The 17,197-nt window shown below is 30.7% G+C and overlaps 3 protein-coding genes across 4 annotated transcripts; 1 reads left to right on the top strand and 2 right to left on the bottom strand.

Annotated features, from left to right (window-relative positions):
- The first annotated feature begins 297 nt into the window (after window positions 1-297).
- Window positions 298-3,143, top strand: LOC125859406 (ribulose bisphosphate carboxylase small subunit, chloroplastic 2). The gene is made up of 4 exons (XM_049539151.1): window positions 298-572; window positions 1,754-1,888; window positions 2,007-2,059; window positions 2,755-3,143. Exons 1-4 carry the CDS (start codon window positions 393-395, stop codon window positions 2,930-2,932), a joined length of 546 nt encoding a protein of 181 aa, XP_049395108.1. The 5' UTR covers window positions 298-392; the 3' UTR covers window positions 2,933-3,143.
- An 844-nt stretch (window positions 3,144-3,987) lies between these two features.
- Window positions 3,988-7,279, bottom strand: LOC125859408 (uncharacterized). The gene is made up of 3 exons (XM_049539153.1): window positions 7,065-7,279; window positions 6,878-6,941; window positions 3,988-4,591 (listed from the first exon to the last, which is right to left on the bottom strand). Exons 1-3 carry the CDS (start codon window positions 7,136-7,138, stop codon window positions 4,316-4,318), a joined length of 414 nt encoding a protein of 137 aa, XP_049395110.1. The 5' UTR covers window positions 7,139-7,279; the 3' UTR covers window positions 3,988-4,315.
- A 1,292-nt stretch (window positions 7,280-8,571) lies between these two features.
- Window positions 8,572-16,960, bottom strand: LOC125859405 (protein ABA DEFICIENT 4, chloroplastic-like). 2 transcript variants are annotated; one of them, XM_049539150.1, is made up of 6 exons: window positions 16,780-16,934; window positions 15,637-15,784; window positions 14,117-14,217; window positions 13,301-13,432; window positions 9,278-9,366; window positions 8,572-8,841 (listed from the first exon to the last, which is right to left on the bottom strand). In XM_049539150.1, exons 1-6 carry the CDS (start codon window positions 16,825-16,827, stop codon window positions 8,685-8,687), a joined length of 675 nt encoding a protein of 224 aa, XP_049395107.1. In that variant the 5' UTR covers window positions 16,828-16,934; the 3' UTR covers window positions 8,572-8,684. The 2 variants fall into 2 exon arrangements, with proteins under 2 accessions (XP_049395107.1, XP_049395106.1); XM_049539149.1 differs by having other exon boundaries at window positions 8,577-8,841; window positions 15,637-15,790; window positions 16,780-16,960.
- Window positions 16,961-17,197: the final 237 nt, after the last annotated feature.

Here is a 17,197-nt window from a genome sequence, read left to right as displayed (position 1 = left end):
TAAGCAAGCAAACAAGTCCTCTAGCTATCAATTTACTTTGAACTACTAAATCATAAATATTTCAGCCCCATACCCAAAAAATAAATAACAAGTTGAAGGACTCAAAAAGACTCAACCAACCTCAATCACACATTCATATCCTCTTCCTACCCCCATCTTGGATGAGATAAGATTAATGAGGTGCTTACACGTGTCATCTCTATTGTGGTGACTTAAAATGTAAGAAGAAAAGAATTTCCAACCTTTCATATGTAGATATTAAGTAATTGTATAATGTTATCAAGAACCACATAACATATCAAACCTTATCATTTCATTATATAAAGGGTAGTGGACATCAAAAGGTTCATATTGAACTAAAAAAAAAAAGAAGAAAACGTAGAAGAAGCAATATGGCTTCCTCTGTTATTTCCTCTGCAGCTGTTGCTACACGCTCCAATGTTACACAAGCTAGCAGCATGGTTGCACCTTTCACTGGTCTCAAATCTACTGCTACTTTCCCTGTTTCAAGGAAGCAAAACCTTGACATCACTTCCATTGCTAGCAATGGTGGAAGAGTTAGGTGCATGCAGGTAATTAACTCATCGATTTTCTAGATATATATATATATACACTGACAGTATGAAGAATTGATATTTTCTTAGTATGTTGTAACATGTAATCTGCCTTATTTCTCGATTCAATTATCTAAGGGGTTTATAGGTTGTTACATGTTATATATGTTAGTTACTCTCTTTCTGACTCAATTTATGTGATAGTAGTACTATTTTATTTTAGTTTGCTTGTCTGATCTTAATTTGACATAATTTTAAGGAAGTAAAAAAGTATTTGAAATCTTGGGGTTTTAAACTAAAGTTATGTAGAATGTACCAAAATGTCCTTTGATTTTGTAGTTTTAAATATGTCAATTGTCATGTGGGAAGTTATAGTTAAATGATTATAAAAAAAGAAGAGTAATACAAACAAATTGAAACAAAGGGAGTATATGTTAGTTACTCACCTTTGATCTAGTTTATGCAATTAGTATTTTTCTTTTTAGTCGGTTTCAAAAGAATGACACATTTTTATATTTAATAGTAGTATTAATTTAAGTTACCCCTAATGAGATGATTTATAATCACATTAAAATTTATATTTTCTTAGACCATGAATTACAGAAAACTTTCTTTATTCTGAAACTCCATATACAATTAAATACCTCCACATAAAAATTAAAATAAGAGAGTATCTTTTAAGTTATCTAATAATTCATAGAAATTAAAGATTCAATTGCTTAACTTATCTTTGATTATATTATACACATGGAAAAGATAAAATGGTGTATCCCACGTATAATCTCTATGTTCTAAATTAAAGACGAATTCAGGATCTTAAACTAATGAATTCAAAATATCTGTATCTTATTATGTATATACAACTTAATTTTTCCATAGTTCAAGTTGAAAACAATACCATAACTTATCCTAAATCCATGGTAGATCTAAAATTTCAAATTACTAGGTATGGACCACAACACTTGTGAATATTTTGTGATAATAAGTCTTAAATTTAAACAATATTTACAATAGACACTAGGTGTTATTACATCACGAGTCGTTGCCTATATTGCTTGGATTGGTTTTAAAAATGTTGACAAATGCATGTTAAGTCCTTCAAAATAGTGCATTTTTAGATAATTCGATAAGAGTGTAACAACATTTTCAGAAAGTCGATAACTTAATTTTTTTATTTTTTTTTGGGGATATGTATATAGGTATGGCCACCAATTAACATGAAGAAGTACGAGACACTCTCATACCTTCCTGATTTGTCTGACGAGCAATTGCTTAAGGAGATTGAGTACCTTTTGAAAAATGGATGGGTTCCTTGCTTGGAATTTGAGACTGAGGTCAATATCTTTTTCTAAATTTTGTCACATTTACTTTCGTTTTATCGGAAAATGACACATTTTTATATTTAGATTCGATTTATTTTTAATATTTCAATGTGTTGTTTCTTATGTACAGCACGGATTTGTCTACCGTGAGAACCACAAGTCACCAGGATACTATGATGGAAGGTTAGTAGCGGATTCATAATTTAAAGAATTTATTCAATTAACTCGTACTTTTTTAGTTAAATCATAGGTGTGGGTACGAGAATCTTGAAAACTAGTATAAATATCATGTTTTGAACTCGTGTATTAAAAAAAAACTCATAAAACGTACTCTGAACATCACTAGTATATATAAATTATGATGACATGCAAGTGAGAAACGAATACATAGTTTAAAGGGAAAAAGGATAAATATACCCCGAAATATCGTAAATGGTATGCAGATACCCTCCGTCATATTTTTGGGACATTGGCGCCCCTGCCGTCCAAAAACTAGAGCATATATGCCCTTCTCTAACGGAACACTAAATAGGGACATGTGGCACAATCTTATCAGTCGATCCTATATTTAATAAATGTCGGGTCCATGGATAAGATTATGACATGTGTATATCCATTAGTATAAAGGGTATATATATGCTCTAGTTTTTGGACGGCAGTAGCACCAATGTCCCAAAAATATGACAGAGGGTATCTGCATACCATTTACGATAGTTCAGGGTATATTTGTCCTTTTTCCCAATTGAACACAAACTTTTTAGTTACATCATAGATATAGATACGAAAATCTTGAGAATTAGTATATGTAAATCAAAAGTTTTCGTAAAAGTCATAGATTCTGAAAAAGTTGAAATTCTGAATCCGCTTGTGTCTGACAGGTACTGGACCATGTGGAAGTTGCCCATGTTTGGGTGCACTGATGCCACCCAAGTGTTGGCTGAGGTTCAAGAAGCTAAGAAGGCGTACCCACAAGCATGGGTCAGAATCATTGGATTCGACAATGTGCGTCAAGTGCAGTGTATCAGTTTCATTGCCTACAAGCCAGAAGGCTTCTAAGTTTCATATTAGGAACAAAATTGTCTTTAGGGACACTTTGTTTTTAAATGCTACTTAGGAGGTTCTTTTTTAATTTTTCTTAATTCCAACAAACTGTTTATGTTTTCTTAATTTACTATTCGGTTTATGTTTTGGATTTATGAGGACCTAATTATATGATGATTTGGTGCTTTGTTGGTAAATTTTGATTCTTGTGGTTTATATGACTATTTGTGTTTCATAATATCTTCAATCCTAAATGCAAATTGTCTACAAATTGGAGTAGAGGTAGAAGGAGAAATAGAGGGGGTGATTAGGTGGAGAATCGAACGAAAGTTCAAATAATCAATCAATTGAGATATTAAGATTTCTTTACTGATGCTATGATATTGACAAAAGTGTTTTTTCAAACACAAGTTGCTACTCTTCAAAAGTACATTTTTAACAAAATAAAAAAACAAACACACGCTTTCCAAGAAGTTGCTGTTCTTCGAAAGTACCTTTTCAACTAAAATCACTTGCCAAAAAAATAAATGGCTTTGAAAGCTCGCCCAAACAGGCAATTAGTAAAGGACAAGTTTGTCACTCTCAAGGCAAATATGTTTTATATCTCAAAAGGTTTTCTTGGCCATAATTGTAAAAACTGGAGATAAAAGAGATACGATTTCAAATATTTCCAAATGAAATACTCCTACAAGATTTATACTACTTGAGAACACTATCACAAGAAATTTGAAGTTATATGCAACAAATAGATAGGTTAACGAACTAAAACAACAAATCCCTGGGTCCTCCTGCATATTCAAGTGAATCCACTCACCAATAATAGAGACACAAAATATGGTCAGGAGAACCTAGTAATCAATGAAATGGTTAAGAGCCGTGATGTCTTATGTTTAAATCTCAACCTAGACAAAAACACAAGGTGATTGTTCGTCTCTGTCACAACTTTGGTGGACAAAGTTGCCTAGTACCCATTGTTGGTGGGAGGTGACAGTTAGCCTGTGGAATTAGTCGAGGTGCGCAAAAGCTGGATCAAACACCAGAGTCCTAAAAAAATATTAAAAATGTTGGGGAGAAAAACGAAACTTAAATCACCATTTTCTATTCAAAAATTTCACATATATACATTATACAATACTACTAGTTTAATTTCAAATATCAAAAATTTGGGGCACCAAAAACAATAGAGTGCATTTACATATGCACCCAAACAAAATTATCACACTCTCAACCACCTTATTTTCACTGTGCAAAAGAGAGACATCTTTGCACAGTAATATTAAAGCAAAACCAAAACTTTAGCCTAAATTCTCCAAAAAATTGTTCTTATTTTCTAGTCGAATATTCTATATACAGAGTTAATAGTCGATATTCCTTTATATACCGTTCAGTAAGGAAGATTTATGCCATAGCAGCCATGCGAGAGTTTAGGCAGTCAAAGCCCTCTACTCTATTTGGTGAGTGAGGTTTCCCGAGTCTTGCCCTTGCACACCTTCCTTTACAACTTGATGATGGAGAAGTAGATGGACTTGGCGATGAAGATAAACGGTGTTGCTTTTGATTTGAGAACTGAGCATCATGGATTAATGGATTCATAACCCTGCAAGGCGGTGAACCAGAGAAGAATGGAGGGGATGATGACAAATCTGATGCATATTGTCTTGCAGCTACGCCGTCCTGTTAGACCATGAAGATCATTTTAAGAAGTGGCAAGTTGAATCAGTGGAATGAGTTATGACATTTTCCGTAAAGAGTAGGCAAGCAACAAAAGAAACAACTATATGCACTATGTTGTTGGGACTCTCCAAATGCCTACACCCGTGTTGGATCCTCCAAAAATGCACTACTTTTGGAGGATTTGACACGCACCCGTCAACATTTTTGAAGAGTCCGAGCAGCATAGCATATACATGTAGACACAGGTAAACTGACAGTTGAATGTGATCAGTAGAAACAAAAATACAGTTGAAATTAACTAAACAAATCTACTAAAGATACCATCATACAAGTCATATTAATTAAATGCATTTCCCAAACTCACATTTCCAGATTATAATTAAACGACGCAGGAAAGAACAGTAACCAACAAATTCAATTTTTACCTACCTTATGCAATTGGTACAAGCTAAAAACATGATTTGAACTGAAGATCTATTACCTTTCTAGTTTTCTGTTCATCTGGCGAACTCAAAAACATGCTTTGGGAGATAAATTATGCTTCATTAAGAATACATACAAAACCATAATTGTGTTTCCATAAGGCTCCTTTTAGAAATATTTGCCGAAGGCACATCTAGTGTCCTCAAAAGAGTTCGATATTGAGATGGTTAAAAAGATGATGGATGGAATGATGGGGCCAAGGACTGGGATAAACAGAAAGACAGGAACATTGCAATTATCATTTGATTGGACTCAACTACCTTCAATTTCCAATTTGTCTCATGAAACAGGGTTTAACTACTCTTGCGGATTGAATATTCTCTGTGCAGTTAGACATTACCTTGACACCTTAAAATCATTTATCGTTTGGTAGCTGATTAGAGTTATGCAAGGTTTAGTTATTCCACCTTCTATCCTGTGTAAAACAATAATATAGATTCCCTCATAATTTATAATTTTGTACATGTATCAATAATGCGGGTTTCTAAACTGCAAACCAAACAACGTGTTGATTTTATACACTGAATAACTTAGCTCCTACCCAGCTACCAAACGTGGTATTACGTATGCAGTTTAATACTTGCATAATTTGACTCTACATCAGCTACCAAACGACCCCTTAAGAATCAAAGCTACTTCTAAGAAAAATAATTTAGGTATCAAAACCACCAAGAAGAAGGAGCTCCGGGTTAGCCACCCAAGCAGTGGCGAAACTAGAATTTTGGCTAAGGAGTGTCAAAATATAAAGAAGTGAAATTGCATAGAAGCCAAGGAGTGTCAATATGTAATATATATACATAAAAAATATTTTTATTCTACCCTCACAATGTAACTTTCCGACGAACCTCAACAACATGTGGCTCCGCCACTGCACCCAAGATCCCCTTCTAGTAGGCCAACTACTTGATTGATTACCTCCGTTGAACTACTAAAATCATGTGTCAATTGGCTCCTCTCCATGAGGCTCATACCATAAACAACACTCACATAGCTATTGAGCATCATAAATGAGAACTGAACGGAGTGTGTAAGATCGCATTATGTAGCTTGGAATTCTACACACTCTGCCAACAATGAGGATATTTTCATATTGACAATATGCAAACATGCTACGATATTTGCGATTATATAGATACATGCAAACCCAACTTACTCAAACAATATGCAAGCAATGACAGAACCATGATTTTTCATTAATGGGTTTCAAAAATATGAAGAAGTAAATACACGAAGATGCCAAGGGGATTCAACATGTTGAATTAATTACATGCAGAGAAACTAAAGATTCATCCCTAAGCAATTATGTCAATTCCTATAGAAACAACATAGTCATCTAATCAATTAACTTAGCCTGAATCCCAAACTAGATGGAGAATAGCTACATGAATACTCTGTATCCATTATGCTCTATTCATGCCGGATTCAATATTCAAAGATTCATCACAGTTATTCTCTTTCTTCATCATCAGCCGGATCACTACTCGCAACATTGACCGTCATCCTACCACAACCCTCCTCATTTAAAAATCCTCCCTTTTTGAAAAATACAAAAGGAATCAAAACATCCCTATAGATTCACATACAACAACAACATAACCAGTATAGTGGAATCTCCTGGGAGAGTAGAGCGTACTCACACTTCACCCCTACCTAGACAGGTAGAGAGACTGTTTCTGATAGACCCCGGGTCAAGGAAAACAATAACACAACATTTATGAAGGCATAAGCAATAACAACATCACCATAGACAACAATTACATAATACAATGGGGTGAATTGATAATCATGAAAAGAAAATCTAACCTCTTTACCAATGAGATCAAAAAGTTCTTCACCCCCTTTTGAAATAAAAACCTCAGCTTGATTTCTTTTCCCACCATCAAAAAAAAAAAAAAAGTAAGAACAGCCCATTAAACAGAAGATCAACAACATAAATGGGTCATTAAAATCTTGAAAAATAAGATTAGAAATTAAAAAAAAAAAAAATCACCTTAAAGGAAGGCAGTTAGAATGGGTATTGATATTTCCAGGCCGACGAGGTTTGGGGCAAATAAGTGAACCCATCGGATAAATGGGGCTGTGAATGTGGCTGGAACCCAATTTCAGTCAGCATCAAGGGAACGGCAAAGCCCCATTATACTTTTGATAAACAACTAATTAGTATTTTCTATCTTCCTACAATTATGGCAAATGCCTAATTTCCTTTAAACACTAAAAACTCCTTACATACAATGTCTATTACTTTCATTCCATATTTCTAGGACTTATATTTATCTCCATCCTATCATTAGTTTATTAGTTGAGTTGGCAGTATATATCTCTTTCTATTTATTTTTTTAAAAAAATTATTAAATATTTTTTGGATGATCATGAGTAGGGTTGTTCATGGTTGTGATTAAAAAATCAAACCGAATCGCAATCCGAACCAAATCGATTAAAATAATCGATATTTGGTTTGGTTTGATTAGGTTTGGTTTTAAATTTTGAAAACCAATACTATTTGGTTTGATTTTGGTTTTACTAAAAAACAACAACCGAACCGATATAAATATTTTGTTAAATTTTAATTAACTTAAGTCTTTAACTTTATCATTTTCTCATGCCCAACACTTTAGCCCAACTATAACAATCCTTGGTCCAAGTCCATCAAAATCTATTTTAGTCTTTACCGACCCTACTTCAGATAAAATAGTCACATTTTCTCTTAATTGAATCACTTTGTTTGTCTAATGATAATTGTAGTATTGCTTAATTGAACCGACAATAGCTTTTCTGTGGATTGTTCATGTACTAGGTGCTTGTGTCTATCGAGATACGTATATCCTCAAAAACATTATTACTTTCAAACCGAATAAACAAAAAAAACTGAACTAAACCGACAATAACCAAACCGACGGTTATTTTTTTTTCGTTTGGTTTGGTTTGATTTTAGAAATTTAAAAAACCGACTAGATTGGTTTGGTTTTGATTTTAATCAATAACCGATCCAAACCGAACCACGAACACCCCTAATCATGAGTCTCGTAGGTGGATGTATCGAACATAAATAAGATCTCAGATTGACATCTTGATACACTGATTTGCCATAATAATAAATAGAGTCAATGTTGATTACTTCGCCGTAGGAAGAGCCGCATCCTTTTTGCTTGATAGGGGGGCTTCAATTCACCAGCACAGACTAAAAGTGCTCTCTGAACCGTGCTGGATAATCACATCACACGGCTCTCAAATCCAACCTATGGAGGTTCTGAGCTAGTTTTTGCATACCTCAACTAATTCCACGGGATAACTGTCACCTCCCATTGGATTAGTTGTTGCACACCTCAACTAATTCCACAAGATATCTGTCACCTCCACTAGTAACAAGTATCAGATAACTATGTCCATCAAAGCTAAGATTGATGAAAATGATCGCCTAATATTTTTTGTCTCCACTTTGTTATTAGTATACATAAGATTAAAAAATAAAATGCTAGTAGTACGTGAATATTTAAATTATAACTATTAAATTTCCTTGAAATTGTTGGTGAAAATATAATTACAATTGAAAAATAAAATATGGTATCGTATTCTAAAATTATTAAACATAAAAATAATACTTCTTTTAAAATTAATTATTCTTTATCTGTCGTATCAAAGGAACCCTTAATAAATAGAGTTTTTTGGTGATAAGATGAGTAACAAGTCCAATGGGACAACACAATAATATCAGTGGAATAGAATGTCGTGTTTCCATATCATTCTGCAATCCATCATGATAAACTTGCCTGTTTTAAATAAAGAAAAAAAAACTAAAAGTTAATAAGAGTTTTAATTATTTTTTAAAAGAAAAAAAATAAAGAGAAAAGAGAAAACGAGTCCCTTAATTATTCATTGAATCTTATAATTAGTAAAAAGTTAACATTTTTAGTCACCATCAAATATCATCAAAGTCTATCGGTTAGATTTTAACCTTAGTTTAGTTAAGATTTGTCTTTGAAATTTCGATCAGAATCTAGGGGATACTTGTGCCTTATCCTTAAATTATTAAATATTTAACAAATATTTAAAATATTTTTTTTCACAAATTTTTTTAAAAAATTGAAATTGTTCAATACGTATTTAAGTGATTATTTTAAATCTATCTATAAATATAAAGAATAATTTTGTTATTTTCTCTAATTAAGATTTTAAAAAATAAATACAGATAAAGATAAGACCAACCTAGCAGCAAAAAGATCTATAGTCAAGAGGTGAATCCATGCAGATGCTAATGTAATATCCCTTGAAAACATCTTAGCTATACCAGCCAGCTGAATGACAATACAATGTTAGGATAATATTTAACTGGTCACGAAATTTAAGAAAAAATTAATATTTTTAAAATGTAGCAAGAGTTATTTTAAATTTTATGATCTTAAATATATTATAAAAATATTTATACGACTATAAGAGCATGTTATTAAAGGCGAAAAGAAAAGGGAAAATTGTATATAATAACAATCTATTAATTTAAATTAAATGCTATAAACATAGTTTGATTTAATTGTACCCTATAGCAAACTGTTGTTATTTCGCCTCTCTCCTGGTGAATCTCGCTCACCATTCTCGTTCTCTCCCTCGCCTCTCTCGCTTTTTATACAAACGCAAATGTATAAAATGCGTTTGTGTTTATATAAAGCGAAAGAAAATTGTATATATACATATATTTTTCGTTCCCCTCTCCCAGATATCGCTCGCCAGTCTCCCCGATCTCGCTCGCCTGTCTCTCCCTTGCCTCTCTCGCTTATACAAACAGAAATGTATAAATTGTGTTTCTGTTTGTATAAAGCGAGAGAAAATTGTATATACACATGCAAATACATATATCTTCGTCTTATACACTTATAATTATACAATACAAATATTTCCCTGCCCAGATCTCTTTTGCCTTTCTCTCTTTATACAAACATAGATTATACAATTGATCTTTTGTATATGTATACCGAAACATAAACAAATTATATACAACTGTTTTCTTTTGTATATGTATAACGAAATATACATATTTATGTTTGCTATGGAGCACAATTATACAAACTATAGCTATAACATACAAATATGATTTTTATGTTTGTTATATGTGAAAGTTGCTCAAAAGAAAAACCTAGAAGAATGGAGTTTGATATAAAACGGAACACATGGAAGGTAATAATATACTCATATTTGATGTTTGTATCAATTTAATAAATATCTCTGTACTCATATCATTAAATGACACTCCTTTTGTTTTAAGGGAAAATTGTACTTCCTCCATTTCATATTTATTGAATTTTTAAGGTATTTCACACCCTTTAAGAAAAGTAGATTAAGACATAAATTAAACATAGTTTTCCATTTTTATCCTTATTAATTATTGTCAAATTTATTGAAGTCATCACATTGAAAATCCAAATGAAGGGTAAAATTGGAAGAACACTCTAAAAGTAGTCTTGAAAACTGAACAATTAAGTTAATTTGAAAAATGAAAAATGCCTCAAAAATTCAATTAATATGGAATGGAGGGAGTATATAATAGTAAACTATTAATTCAAATTAAACACTATAACCACAGTTTCGTTTAATTCTAATCCGTAGCAAACACTTGTCATTCACCTCTCTCCCCAGAAATCTCGCTCGCCACTCCCCATGATCTCGCTCGTCACTCTCCCTCCCTCTCTCACTTTATACAAACACAAATGCATAAATTGTGTTTGTGTTTGTATAAAGCGAGAGAAAATTGTATATACAAATACAAATACATATATTTTCGTCACATACACTAATAGTTATACAAATACAGATCTTCCCCTACCAGTTCTCCTTTGTCTTTCTCTCTTTCTCGCTTTATACAAACATAAATTATACAAAGTACAATGTATAATTTGTGTTTTATAAAGCGAGAGAGAGAGATTTGATATACAAATATTTTATTATGATTCAATTGTATACAAATTCAAATTTTATGCAGATATACAAACACAATCATTGATAACATATACATAGTAGTTACATATTATACAATTATCTAGCTGATATACATATACAATCGCTGTGCTTTTATACAAATGAGATGACTGTCTGTGATTTATACAAATATGGTGCATAGTTTGCTATGGAGCGCAAATAGCAAAATTGTAGCTACAGAGCGCTAATATGATTTTTGTGTTTGCTAAACCTAAAATTTACTCTTGTTTTAATTATGTGGCATCATTTAAATTTTAAGAGTCAAATAATTTAATTTTGATTGTGAATTCATGTCAGGAATCTTCAAGTTTTTTGTAACAAAATTTATATATTTTGAAACAACATAGAAAGTACTGTAAGTCAGTCATAAATTCAAAATATTTGAAAATATAAAAAAAAAATTACGGTCAGAGATAGATTTATTCGACTCTCAAAATTAAAAGCTACCACATAAATTTAAATAGAATGAGTAATTGATCAATAAATATTCGTGAAAATGGCCAAATGACCCCCCAACCTATTACCGGATTTTCAACTACACACTTATTCTTTGCGGGAGTCCTATTACACCCTTGAACTACTTTAAAATGGAATAAATAACTCCTTAAGTACTGAGTTAGCATAAAGAGTGTATTTCACTCTCTTTGAGAGAGTGAGTTACCTATTTATTTATTTTTTAATTTCCATCTTTTTTTAATTTTCTTTTTTCTTTCTCTTTATTTCTTCTTATTTATCTATACAATTATACATTTTTCACCATTATCATTGTTGAAGCTTTTTCAATGGATGATTGGAATAAAAATTATCAACAACAAATGCATTTAAGGAATAAATAATTTTTCAATAAACTTATTTACAACATATCTAACAAATTACTTTTTTTTTTTAAAAAAACATATCCATTAATTTTTTTTTTTTAAAAGTGATGGATTCAAGAGTAACAAAATCAAAGTGAAGTAATTGTATATTTAAAAAATATTTTCAAACTTAATAAAAGAAACTAAAACAAAACAATTTCTTCTACATTTTAAAAGAAAGATCGTACATGTTCTCTTAAAATCCATGAAGAATCAAAATCAAAAACTCAAATTATAAATTAATCATGAAAATTTTAGAGGGAGAAATAATAAAGAATGGGGAAGAGAGAGAGGTTTCTCAAATTGTTGTTACAAATTGATCTTCTCATCCGCGATTATTTTGAGTTGTCGGTGGAATCTTCAAGGGATGAATCTAATCTCGAATGTTCATGACCTATTTAATGTGTATCTGAAATTGTCTAAGGAAGAAAATCGAACGAAATGTAAAAAAATGTGAAAAATTTGTTGAATTAGTTGGATGAAAGATTTGACTAATTAGGACCGCTATCTTCTAGACTCTAGAGATTTGGAGTAGATGAAAAGGTGAGTTGAATTTTCGTTTTTATAAAATTTTAGAGATATAGAAATTTATTGAGGTAAAAAAATGGTGTTTAGTATAGTTAGGGTTGAAGAAATGATTGGGGAAGAAAGAAAGAGGAAGGAGGAGAATTTAAAATAAATAAATCATTAAATGGTGAAATACACGTGTCAAGTGCGTGTATTTCACCACAAGATAGATGCCTGGTAATGTCATTTCAGGGAGGAAATAATTCCACTTTAAAATAGCTCGGGGGGGGGGGGGGNGGGGGGGCGTAATAGAACCCCCGTGAAGTACAAGTGTGCAGTTGGAAATCCAGTTATAGATTGGTGGGTCATTTGGCCATTTTCTCATAAATATTCTCACCTTAATATATAAGTTGTTCATTAATATGACTTGATGTAAACACCGGATATGAATAACTTTTTACCAAGAGAGAGTCAAGAGGCAAATATACCATTTAAGTTACATGATCGGTTGAACTCAATAACTTTTACTAAAACCTACTCCCTCCGTTCAACAACAGTTGTCCACTATACTATTTTGGGATGTCCAACAATACTTGTCCACTTTATGAAATCAATGAATAATTTTACACTTAATTCCTAATTTACCCTTATCAATAATTATAATCATTTCCCTATTACATTTTTCAAAACATTGTATTCATTATATTCAAATGGTTTATAGTAAAATTACCCTTCTATTTATAATTTCTTAAAAAGTGTGCAAAGTCAAAAGTGAACACATATTATTGAACAGAGGGAGTATATAACTATATTAAAATTTTCATTTAATATGTACAAATAATTTATTCAAAATTTAATAAATTTCAACAATGATAAACTTAAAATTCTGAATCCGTACCTCTGGAATCCAAGATGTATTTGAAGGAAATAATAGTTGTAGTGTATCTGGTGTCCAAGAAAGGTATAAGAGATATGAATATAAAAGTCCAAGCACAATGTAAGGAATGTTGCTTTCCATCACTTTTTGGGTCTGCAATTAGCATATGATAAAATTAAACGATATTTATGAGAGAATTAAGCAATTGTCAATACTTTGTTTGGCTTGATTTTTAAAATTATTATTTTTTAAATTAAAAGTATTTTTCAATAAAATTCCATCTCCATATCTCCATAAAATGTGAGAAGGAAGTAGCCAATTTAGGTTGATAATATTTCAAAAAGAGTTTAAATTTTATATACCGTCCGTGTGAGTAATTTTTGAGGAAAAGGGTCTGAAAAATACTTCAATTTTGGCTGAAATTGTTGTTACGATACCAAACTTTATGGAGGACATTTTACTCCCTGCACTATTTAATAGTGTATTTTAAAGGTATATATGTGCCCATGTGGACACATTACTATTTAAAATGATGCAAAATTTATGTTGTCCACGTGGGCACATATATACCTTTAAAATACACTATTAAATAGTGCAGGGGTAAAAGGTCATTTCCAAAGTTTGGTATTGTCACAGCAATTTCGGTCAAAGTTCGGATATATTTCAGACCTTTTTCCCTAATTTTTTTTTATAGATTATTTAAAAGATATTTACAAGTCTTCTTTAAATATAAAATTTGATAGGTTATCTGTCGTAATAGAAAAAAGATAATCTAACACTACAAAAATTACTTATAGTGTCAATGTTATTATTACTTAAATGTTTTAGAAAACTTACAAATTTTGCTTTAGGTGACACAACCATAAAGACATAAAAGGGAAGAACTGCAATAGTTCCCAATGGGAATACATTATTAACAACTTTAGAACTTGCTAACCCTGCAAAAGAAAGGCACATTATACTTAATTACCCAAAAATCTCATAATTACTCTCTTAAATTTATTTGTACAAATCAAGAGAATTTATCAATTTCTTTCAATATTATTAGTGTTATTAAATAATTATTTAAAGTACATTTGATAGTCAAATTTAGATTTTCAAATGGTAATTAGATAGGTTAATTTAGTAAAAAAATAAACCTTTGATAAATATTTTTTTAAGATGAGTGTTAATAGTGGTGGCAAATGGGCGGGTCAAATTTGGGCAGGTTGAAAAAGGGTCAATATAGAATGGGTAATAATTCGACTCGTCCATATTTCGTATGGTAAAAATGGATTGAGTACCAAATGGATAGGGTAAAATACAAATTTACCCATATTTTCATGAATAAATAGTACTCTACTTTAGAACTCAACATGGAGAAAATATTTTAGTCCCTGTTTGATTAAAAATGTTGAAAATACTTTAGTTAATTTTATTGTATCATAAAAGTAAAAAAAGAAAATCCTATAACTTTTTAATATTATTAAATTTATGTAATAACAAGGAGAAAATATTTTTAATTTCCAAGTAAATGAATATTTGCATTTTAGGAGTAAAACATGTTTAATGCACTTTAAACAATATCAATACTAATACATTATTTGTAATTCAATATAAAATTAAACAAATAAAAAAATATAATTATAATCAACAAAAAAAATATACATTTAATATATATATTTTTTGAATGGCCAAAGATTTCACCTTTTAAATTATTAAATTATAGAGAGGAATAAGTAGTTTCATAGAAGAACATAAAAAGGAAGAAAAGTTACAACATTTTTAGTAATATTTTGAATTTTGAGTGAATAAAAGTTGAAAGGTTAGCTCATTTGGCTAATCCATATTTTACCCATAGTTTATTCATATTTATTCATAAATACTCATATTTTTATGTGTTGAATATGAGTATAAACTCATATTTTATCCATCTAAAAAATCATTCACCTAACTTATTAAAATATGAACGAATTACCAAAATATAAACTTATTTTACCGATACTAAATATCAAATTAAAATAAGCCAAATAAAATGAAATGGATGAACTACATGCTAACAACCAGAATTTGTTAGACATTTAATGAAGACAAAAAGTACTCATCACTTACGACAAATTTAAAGTTCAAATATTTATGTAATAGACTTTTTTAAATCTACCCAAACATAAGAGACCACTTCGGGGTTTTTTCAAATTTCATATCTGAATTATGAAGTGTGTAATTTTTTTTACCTAAACTATCATTAACTATTTATTAAAACATATTTCAACTATCAATTATTCTCGTTTCTTACTTGAAGTATCATCATCGTTCGGGTAGGAAAAGGAAAGAATTGATAAAAATATATTTAATGAATTAAGGAGGAAAATGATTACATGAAGCAGACACCCTTGAGCTCCTTCTTTGCAAAAGAGTTTTTGGAAGATTTGGACTTGTAATGACTCTTGATCCTCCAAGAAAATATTGTTGCCTTGAAAGAAGAGAGCTATTTGATCCATGAGCAAAAGGGGCAGTTTGGTTCCTCTGCAGCTAGTAGTATAAAATCATTCTAAATTTTAATTAATACATTACTAAATTTTCCAATTATAATATAAATGAGCAAGAAAAGTTAAGTGGTGCCCTCTATTTTCATGTATAGTGAGTTCATTTGTATAATCTTTTACTTTGTTATTTTAATATGCTAAATGTGTGGAGCTAGAATTTTCATTCAAGGGTTCAAAATCTACGATATAAAAGACAATTCGGTGCATACAACATCTGTAAGGAAAGGATCATATCTAATAGGAGTGTGATACAAACAGCTTACCCTAATGTAAAAATTAATAGTTGATCTGTGACTCCAATCTGTAACCTATAGGTCACACGACATCAATTTTACCATGCTCTAAGACACCCATCAATATTCATAAAAAAAAAATAACAACCTATCATGATTATATTGTTATTCTAAAACAACTACCTAATAATAAAGATGATTGAGGCACCAACCCAAAACAGCAAGATTAAATCTAATATAAAACAGAGCTTGTAAATGATGTCCCTCAAAGTACAACAACTAGACCAATAGTCATCCACAAAAATCGGGATGAAATGTTAATTACTTCTTCATTTTTATTCAAAAGCGTGTAATACGGATTTAGTTGAATCCAAAACTTAATCTTTATGTGTTCAACCTCTAAAATTCTTAGGGTTGAATCCATTATATTTTAAAAGTCATGAGTTTATAACTGCTACTTATTACAAACTTTATAGATTTTTACACATAAATATATACTCCACATAAAATATATTGAGTTCAGATAAGCCTGATATCATCGGTCTACATCCACATCTCTCTACATAGATACCAAACACCGGACCTTTTTTTTTGTTTTTAAAGAAAACTAACTCAATAGTCAATACTCAATAAGAACAAGTTATTGGAGCCTTAAAAAGAGAAATTAGGAGATTTAACAAAAGAATAGTTCAAAATCACTGAGTAAATAAGATATAATATTGTAGTAATGGAGATAACATACCTTGTGTGAAATTGAAAAGTGGCAAAAACAAGAAGAAGAGAAGGTCATGTTTCAAGTAGAGAAAATATTCAGCCCAAGAATTTAGAAGAGTCTAACCAAGAGAGTTGAATTTAAAGAGTGCACGTAACAAAAATAGAAAGTTGTTACACATGGGAAGCAATCAATAATTTCAACTAACCAATGTGACCAAAAAACAAAGAAAAAATTATTAATATATGCCAAACTAACATGACTCTATCTATCTATCTATATATATATATAGAGGGCCGACTCAACAAGATTGGGGGTCTAAAGCCAAACCTTAAAGAGGGGCCCTAATATTATTATTTTAAAAAAATATTATTATATATACTTTTATTTAAAATCTACTATTCTAGCATTTTTTATGCGAAGTCATTAATTACTGTTTTATAATTGA

Source organism: Solanum stenotomum, chromosome 3 (genome assembly GCF_019186545.1).
Source record: "Solanum stenotomum isolate F172 chromosome 3, ASM1918654v1, whole genome shotgun sequence".
NCBI lineage: Eukaryota > Viridiplantae > Streptophyta > Magnoliopsida > Solanales > Solanaceae > Solanum > Solanum stenotomum.
The sequence above is the reverse complement of the archived record's forward strand: the minus strand, read 5'-3'. Positions and strand labels throughout refer to the sequence as shown.